Here is an 8,967-nt window from a genome sequence, read left to right as displayed (position 1 = left end):
AAAAATGCAGAGGCAGGTGGATATCTGAGTTCGAGGCCAGCCTGTTCTACAGAGTGAGTTCCAGGACAGCCTAGGCTATACAGAGAAATGCTGTCATGAAAAGTCAAAAAAAAAAAAAAAAAAAAAAAAAAAAAACCCAAAAAAGAATTTTAAAAATGCATATGAGGTTACAATTTAAAGTAGACAATTAAATCAGAGTTCCTGGTTTTATTCTGTAAAATAAAAGCATGGTAGCTGATATTTCTGCTTTGCCAATTAGAAAAACCTCAATCAAATTAAAAAAAAAATCAACATCATAGCCAATTACTGCCTAAGAATGTGACACAAGATTCAGACAATAACAAATCCAAAGGACAAGGCTTCACCCTCTGAAGCTCCCTGGGAAGCAGTTCTAGAATCTGAATCCTACACATGCTTTGAGTTCTTCCTGTGACAAAGTATCAGTGAGAGTCATTCTCTGAGGACACTCTCACACTTTCATTAACCTTCAACTTCTTTTTTAAAAAAATTATTTATTTTATCGATATGAGTACACCATAGCTCTCTTCACACACATCAGAAGAGGGCATTGGATCCCATTGCAGGTGGTTGTGAGCTACCATGTTGTTGCTGGGAACTGACTCATGACCTTCGGAATAGCGGCTCGTGCTCTCTCCAGCCCAATGTTAAACCTCTTTACTAGGTGTGCACAATGAAGACTTACTGTGAGTAATATCCTACCAGGACTTCAGGAGAAGTTGGTGGGGGTGGAACGGCCATTTGAAATCCAGATGTGAAGGCTGTTCTATTTACAAAGGCCTTTCTTCAAGAACAAGTGTTTTAGTATTTCCTTATCTGAGTTATGAAAGAGCATAACTGACTTGAATGAATAGGAACACCCAGCTCAGCCTTACTCTTCTTTTCCATGTGGAGTACTGGACCTAGGTTTGCATGAACACGGCCTGCACAAGACTGGGCATGCCAACATTCAGTCATAGATGAGGGAGGGGGCATTGGCAATTGAGGCTGTTGTGGCAGGCGAAGTCATTATTTTCAGTGGTCTAACACTTGGTGACTTTTCTTGGCTCCAGACATCACTAAATATATGTATAACTATGTGTGTATCATTGGTTAAATTTAATGAGCTTCCAAAAGCAAAACAAAAAGACATGAAGCAGGAGAGTAATTTATTGGGAAAAGTGTTTATAGTTTATGGGAGAAAGAAGTAGGAGAGTCTGCAATGGGAGTGTAATCAAAATGTATCATATTCTTGAATGAAATTATCCAGAAGAAGATAAAGAGAGAAAGCACGATGCTTAATGTTTTATAACTACAAAGCTTCATTGTTTTAAACATAAACCATTTCCACTCACTTTGCATCGGAGTACAGTATGGAAGAGCAAGGGACCCATGTGAATTCACTAAGAATGTTGCCATTAAATAACATGCGCATTTAATAAAAGGAAGGTTAGGCCATTAGTTCAGAAGTGATGCCTTCTCCTTTCACAGCTGGTTCAGAACACATACTTTGCTGCCTAATGGCTATATTTAGTATTTAACTGGAGGGAGGAGAGACTAGCTTATTGTATTAATTTCCAGACTACATTCTTCTTATAACTGGGTGGTTAACCAAATAGGATGTAGGACTTGAAAGAGAACCTGGTAAAACGCACAGCAGGTATGACACCAGGAACCTCCTATGTGAAAGTAAACGAATACATCCGTAAATTCAAGAATTTTTCCAGAGGATAGAGGTCATGCTTTATATAATTGCCTTGGTCCCTAACTCTGGTCCCATGAAGCCTAGGGGGTATAATTCTGAAATTTACTGTGTCCACTTGATTCTTCTGAGCATGACATTTGCTCAGGGCAGTAAAATATTTAGACAGTTTTAACTCGTGTTGATCATCATTTGCCTGGTCTTTAAGCAACTTTTCATCGTGATTACAGGCACAGAGGATTATCTCAAAGGCCTCTGGGATGTTTTGTTCTCCTTGAGAGTCAGGTTTTTCCAAGTCAACCTTGTAGTTTGTCTTGTGATTAGCAGATATGGTAGCTTCTTTTCCAGTCTGTGTCAGAACCTGAGGTAGAGGCAATTGTTTATAGCAGGTTTAGAATAAGAAACAAAGGCCTATCCAGGGATTGAGTTTATTTTGTTTTATTTTTTAGTTCTGTGCTCATAGACCCCACAATAATATACGAAAAATTCCCCTTTATGTCTATGCCTATCTTCTGTTTTACATTCCAGGAATAGTGACAATTATTGTATGTTTGAACAAACAGACCTAAGAAACTTATGAATTCTTGGTAGGAAGAATGCATATGGTAGACATTTTATCTAAGCCAATGTTGTCATACACAAACAATTTCCTCTATGTACTTAAACTCAAATAAAATTCATTTCAAAGCTCAAAAATGAGTTTCCTGAGAGAAGGTAATCGTGATTTTTCTACTTATATACTATCGTGTTTTGTATATAAAAATTCTTCTGAAAAGATGTGTTTTTGATTGAGTTATGGTAGAGTTTTTTTTAGAAGGGCAGACAATTTGAAAATATTGATAATAATAGATAATATGTAGCAATTTAAAAGTTGCTATAAAGATAGAACAAAAGAGCAGTGAGTGAGCTAGGGAGAGAGGTGGACCTGTATATTTGATGTGATGTCAGGTGACAGAAAGACTGAAGACTACAGACTGTCATTGCTCATTAGGGTCAGCAGATGGTACTGAACAGCATGGAGTTCATGGAGACCAGGCTCAGCCCCAGAACCTGTCACCTAACTTTTGGATTCCCTCTGAATCTGGGTAGGGAGGAAAGGTTTACTTTCTGGTTTGGACCACCTCAAAGCACTTCCTTGGTCCAAGATGCCACTGGAGTCTACATTATTGTCAGAGGTCCATTCGTCTTCCCTAGACTCCAATGAAGCCTGAGATTCATGTAAATGTTTTTGTCTGTCCAGTTGCCAGATATGTTAGTGATATCTCATGTTTGCTGCCTTGTAGAAGAGCAATGGTGATTTAGTGGTATGTGTAATCACCTGAGACCCTGTTGAGAATAGTGGTCTAGGCAGCCACTGTGTGCCATGATTGGGTCAGTGGTCCTGATATGGCCACTAAGCTCACGTGGATGCCTATAGTCAGGGTTGCTGCCTGAAGGGACCTTAATGTATGTGATAGAGCTGGCCCACCACTCAACATACATAGGCAAAGATGACTTGGCTCCACTGTGCTCAGGCTACTTTACAATTCTCCTTAATTGATGGTGTCTGGCTTGGATGGAGATAAATACTCATCCTCTGTTGTTGGGCTAACAACTAGGAATTAGACAATGCTCCAGTGAAACTAAATGGACCTTTTTTCAAAATCTATTTATTTATTTATTTATTTATTTATTTATTTATTTATTTATTCATTTATTTGTTTTTGTGGGGGTAGATCAGGGGAAAAGAAGTGCATATTTAGCTTACTGGGAGGTTAGTGTGATGGGTGTATGATGTGAGATTCCCAAACAATTAATAATCATTCAATAATTCATTAAAAGCTGAAAGGATTATAAAAAAGAATTTATTATAAACACTATGTCCTCAAACTTGATTGGGAAATATGTGCATACTACAGGGGAATAAGGAGTTATCTCTTACAGTTGAGGCCAACTTCATATGCCATACAGATTAGCAGAGACGTTTGGCTCTTGGTTCTCATATTGGACTATATTTGAGAAAAGGTCCTTTGTTCAGTGCTGGAGTCTTCTGCCCCTGTCTCATATTTTGCCGTGGTCTAATTTCAAGCTTTATAACTGAACTCAACTTTTAATGTTTTACTCAGTTACTTAAGCCTTTTAATATTCATCTTTGACAGCTGGTAAGTGTCATATATTTGGAGCACATCTCCCTCTACAAATGTCCAGCTCCTACATGTCATTAGTGGGTACTATAGCATCCAGAGGTAGGAAGTTCAACCTTAGTCTTTACATATCCTTCTTAAGTTCTCCACCAACCCAATGAGAGTATTGTTACTCATCATATCATCAGAATTTTTTTTATCATTAGGATTTTTGTATTCATATTTATTAAACCAATTTAAAGAGTAATCAGTTATATCTGAGATAATTATCGATGTAACATTCATACTTCCTTCAGTGATCATGGGTGGCAGCAGCAGAATTATGAGAACTAACATCACTGGTAAAGATGTCATGACTGAAAGTAAACAGTAGGGCAGGGGACACAGAGGTAATCAACATATTGATAGAATATAAGCCAAAGCAATTCGAGCTGACAAATTTATTCACACAATAAAGGAAGTGATGCACTAGGGAGTTTCTGTAGTTTTACTGTGTCAATCACGGTTTTAATTGGAAGGATATTTAACCAAAATAGTCGGCTGATATCCTTGATGTGTACCTGCAAAGATAAGGCAATTCCTAGCTTCTTTCTACACAGGTCTAATCCTCTGCCCTCAATGGCAAATGTGGGGAAAATAAAGATCCAGCTTCTTCTACTTTTTCTATGTAGCATATTTTATTTTGCTATTCTCTGTATAGCTTTGATGTATACTGGACAAGTATCAGGCTGCAGGGGTTGGTTAGACAGATATAATTGTACAGACACCTTAGAAGTGGCATTTTGTGAAGAGCAATTTCAAGTTATGTCAAATCAATTTCTATTTTTCTTCAATAAGAAATACAAACACGAGCGGGGTGTGGTGGCGCACGCCTTTAATCCCAGCACTCAGGAGGCAGAGGCAGGTGGATTTCTGAGTTCGAGGCCAGCCTGGTCTACAAAGTGAGTTCCAGGACAGCCAGGGCTACACAGAGAAACCCTGTCTTGAAAAACAAAAAAAACAAAAAAAACCCAAAAACAAACAAACAAAAAAACAAACAACAAAGAAATACAAACACAATTAATGAATTGCATTTATAGTCTATTTAAGCTCATTCAAACCTTCTTTTAATAGATGGGCTCTTTCATATTTCATTTACATTTTAATCAAACTGCTCATTGCATACAGTTTCCGGTCTGAGAATTTATGAAGTCCTACATACTTTAGGTGCTTCTAATGACCATGTAATGTGGTACCCACTCACTTTCCTTCTGGAACTCATATAACAGGGTTACATTACAAACTAAATGTGAGAAGTCTCATTTTCTACATCATGTGAACATTCATAATCTTCAAAATAATTTTTATAATTATATAGTTTCTCCAAATTTTTAACTAGCTGAATGACAGTGGAGAGTCATGATCAGCAAACCTCTAGTACATTTTACATATTTAAATACCATTTCCTCTTGATTTTCTCAAACACGGTCACATACTCTGTAATGTGATGATAACTGCACTGCCTGGGTTTCATTGCAATTTTAAATTAAAATTTGAGTCAAAATGTTCCTGCATAGATCTGTAACTTTTTTCTGTCTTCCCTCATGGCCACTATCATTGTTATCACTAGAAAACATTTCTGTTCCCCATGATTTTCATACTTAGTGCCCATACCTTCCAGAGTAACAGTCATTATTCTTATTCAGTGAAGAGCAAATAACAAGTAATTTTTTTCCATTATAACATTTACTTAGGCCCAAAATTTTAGACAAAATTAGACTCACTTGTAATCATGGGAAGACGAGGAAATGCATTTGATTTCAGTTTTCTTGTGTTCAGAGTGGTGAATTGCTGTGTAGTACATCTCTTCTGACCAGTTTCATTTTTTTGAGATTGAGTAGTCCTTAAATTTGCCAGTTGTGTATTTTGAAGACTGAGTCTCTAATATTTTACTAGCCTCTGTAATCTTGACCATCTAAGTACTGTTATCTTACCGTAAACCTGGTTTGCAGTCCTTGGACTTAGCGGGAGTTGCTTGTTCCATATAGTCAGTTCAAGTCAGCTTCTTCGGCAGGCTCCTGGGCCTCTCTGGTTCTCATGACTCCTCCTCTTTTTTCATTGGGCAGAGGGCGGGTGTTTGGTGTTTTGAGGACTGGGGTGTCTGTGCTTTATTGACTGCTGTTCCTTGAAGAGTGGATTGATTTCATGATTTCCCATGGGTTGTGATTCTTGTTCTTCAGTATATTTAAGAGAATGACATGGGAGAGTAGCTTTGATTCAGTTCCCTGCATCTGTGAGTCTATAATCTACTATTTTGTCTTTGCTCCTAGAGATATTCCTCTGCCTTCCCAGGACCAAGGGCCTCTCCTCCCATTGATAACCAACAAGGCCATTGTCTACTACATATGAAGCTGGAGCCATGAGTCCCTCCATATGTATTCTTTGGTTGGTGATTTAGTCCCCAGGTACTCTGGTGGTACTGGTTGGTTCATATTGTTGTTCCTCCTATGGGGCTGCAAACCCAGTGTGGCAGTTTCTGTGTGGTCTTTCCTTCAGTCTCTGCTCCACTCCACACTTTGTCTCTGTATCCCCTCCCATGGGTATTTTCTATCCCCTTCTAAGAAAGGCCAGAATATCCATGCTCCCTTCTTCCCTTTGGTCTCCCTTCTTGAGTTTTGTTTGGTCTGTGAATTGTATCTTGGGTATTCTGAGCTTCTGGTCTAATATCCACTTATTAGTGAAGGTATACCATGTGTGTTCTTTTGTGATTGAATTACCTCACTCAAGATGATATTTTCTAATTCCATCCATTTGTCTAAGAATTTCATGAATTCATTATTTTTAATAGCTGAGTAGTATTCCATTATGTAAATGTACCACATTTTCTGGATCCATTCCTCTGTTGAGGGACATTTGAGTTCTTTCCAGCTTCTGGCTTTCATAAATAAGGCTTCTGTGAACATAGTGGAGCATGTGTCCTTAGTACCAGTTGGAACATCTTCTGGGTATATATCCAGAAGAGATATTGCTGGATCTGCTGGTAGTACTATGTCCAGTTTTCTGAGGAAACACCAGACTGATTTCCCAGGGGAAAAATTCCTTAACAGAACAGCAATGGCCTGTGCTGTAAGATCAAGAATCGGCTAATGGGACCTCATAAAATTGCAAAGCTTCTGTAAGGCAAAAGACACTGTCAATAAGACAAAAAGGCCACCAACAGATTGGGAAAGGATCTTTACTGATAGGGGACTGATATCCAATATATATAAAGAACTCAAGAAGAAGGACTCCAGAAAACCAAATAACACCATTAAAAAATGGGGCACAGAGCTAAACAAATAATTCTCAACTGGGGAATATCGAATGGCTGAGAAGCACCTCAAAAAATGTTCAACATCCTTAATCATTAGGGAAATGCAAATCAAAACAACCCTGAGATTCCACCTCACACAAGTCAGAATGGCTAAGATCAAAAATTCAGGTGACAGCAGATGCTGGTGAGGATGTGGAGAAAGAGGAACATTCCTCCATTGTTGGTGGGACTGCAAGCTTATACAACTACTCTGGAAATCAGTCTGGTGGTTCCTCAGAAAATTGGACATAGTACTACCTGAGGATCCAACAATACCTCTCCTGGGCATATATCCAGAAGATGTCCCAACTGGTAATAAGGACACATGCTCCACTATGTTCATAGCAGCCTTATTTATAATAGCCAGAAGCTGGAAAGAACCCAGATGTCCCTCAACAGAGGAATGGATACAGAAAATGTGGTACATTTACACAATGGACTACTACTCAGCTATTAAAAACAATGAATTTATGGAATTCCTCAGCAAATGGATGGATCTGAAGGGTATCATTCTGAGTGAGGTAACCTAATCACAAAAGAACTCACATGATATGTACTCACTGATAAGTGGATATTAGCCCAGAAACTTAGAATAACCAAGATACATTTTGTTAAACTCATGAAACTCAAGAAGAGCGAAGGCCAAAATATGGACACTTCGCCCCTTCTTAAAATTGGGAACTAAACAGCCATGGAAGGAGTTACAGAGACAAAGTCTGGAGCTGAGATGTATGGATGGACCATCCAGAAACTGCCACACCCAGGGGTCCATCCCATAATCAGCCACCAAACGCAGACACTATTGCATACACCAGATTTTGCTGAAAGGACCCTGATATAGCTGTCTCTTGTGAGGCTATGCCAGTGCCTGGCAAACACAGAAGTGGATGCTCACAGTCAGCTTTCGGATGGAACACAGGGCCCCCAATAGAGGAGCTAGAGAAAGTACCCAAGGAGCTGAAGGGGTCTGCAACCCTATACGTGGAACAATAATATGAACTAACCAGTTCTCCCAAAGCTCGTGTGTCTAGCTGCATATGTAGCAGAAAATTGTCTAGTCAGCCATCATTGGGAAGAGAGGCCCCTTGGTCTTGCAAACTTTATATGCCCTAGTACAGGGGAACACCAGGGCCAAAAAGGGGGAGTGGGTGGGTAGGGGAGCAGGGAGAGAGGGTATAGGGGACTTTGGGGATAGCATTTGAAATGAAAATGAAGTAAATACCTAATAAAAATTGAAAAAAGAAAAAAAGTGATGAGCTGTAATACATAATCCCCACTTTTATGATGTTTACTCAGTTTTCCCTTTCGTTGTGTTATTTTTCCCTTAAAAAGAAAAAAAAACCCTAACTGCAACTGTGTGATCCATCTTCTCTGCCCCTGTGTGGGTTATGAGCTCGGCCTCAGCATGCTGATATTGGATTAAACCTTATGCATTTTGCATCAAGAATGGTTTCTCTCGAGTTATTGGGGCGTCGGCTCATCCTGGGACTTGAGCGAGGGTATCCCCGGAACGGGGTCTTTCACAAGCACCCCACATATTCTGGAATCTTCTCTGTGATATTTACTGCCTTGTTTTCATTGTAATTTAAAACTAAAACTTGAGTCAAAATGTTCCCATATAGATCTGTAATTTTTTTTTTTTCTGTCTTCGTCCATGGACAACATCATTGTCCAGGATTGAAAAACATTCCTGGCCTCCCTGAATTTTCACACTCATTGCCCATACCTTCCAGAGTGACAGCCTTTTTTCTTGTTCACTGAAGAGTAAATAACAAGTAATTTTTCTTTTCCTATGACACTTTCTTTTTTTTTTT

The 8,967-nt window shown here is 38.9% G+C and overlaps 1 protein-coding gene across 1 annotated transcript; it reads right to left on the bottom strand.

Moving 5' to 3' along the window:
* Positions 1-1,604: 1,604 nt before the first annotated feature.
* Positions 1,605-4,176, bottom strand: LOC110336035 (exocrine gland-secreted peptide 1-like). The gene is made up of 3 exons (XM_021218453.1): positions 4,102-4,176; positions 1,767-2,060; positions 1,605-1,676 (listed from the first exon to the last, which is right to left on the bottom strand). Exons 1-3 carry the CDS (start codon positions 4,174-4,176, stop codon positions 1,605-1,607), a joined length of 441 nt encoding a protein of 146 aa, XP_021074112.1.
* Between the last annotated feature and the right edge of the window lie 4,791 nt (positions 4,177-8,967).

The sequence above is a fragment of the Mus pahari genome, chromosome 18 (assembly GCF_900095145.1).
Source record: "Mus pahari chromosome 18, PAHARI_EIJ_v1.1, whole genome shotgun sequence".
Taxonomy (NCBI): Eukaryota; Metazoa; Chordata; class Mammalia; order Rodentia; family Muridae; genus Mus; species Mus pahari.
This window is presented reverse-complemented; position numbering and strand designations above follow the sequence as displayed.

Bases quoted from the DNA above. Each gene is read 5' to 3' on its own strand.
- LOC110336035 (XM_021218453.1), bottom strand. From the start codon at position 4,176: ATGACATCTTTACCAGTGATGTTAGTTCTCATAATTCTGCTGCTGCCA. The intron at 2,061-4,101 runs GTTACATCGATA...CCTCTACCTCAG, and splicing joins TCACTGAAGGAAGTATGAAT to GTTCTGACACAGACTGGAAA. The intron at 1,677-1,766 runs GTTAGGGACCAA...ACTTTCACATAG, and splicing joins CTAGGCTTCATGGGACCAGA to GAGGTTCCTGGTGTCATACC.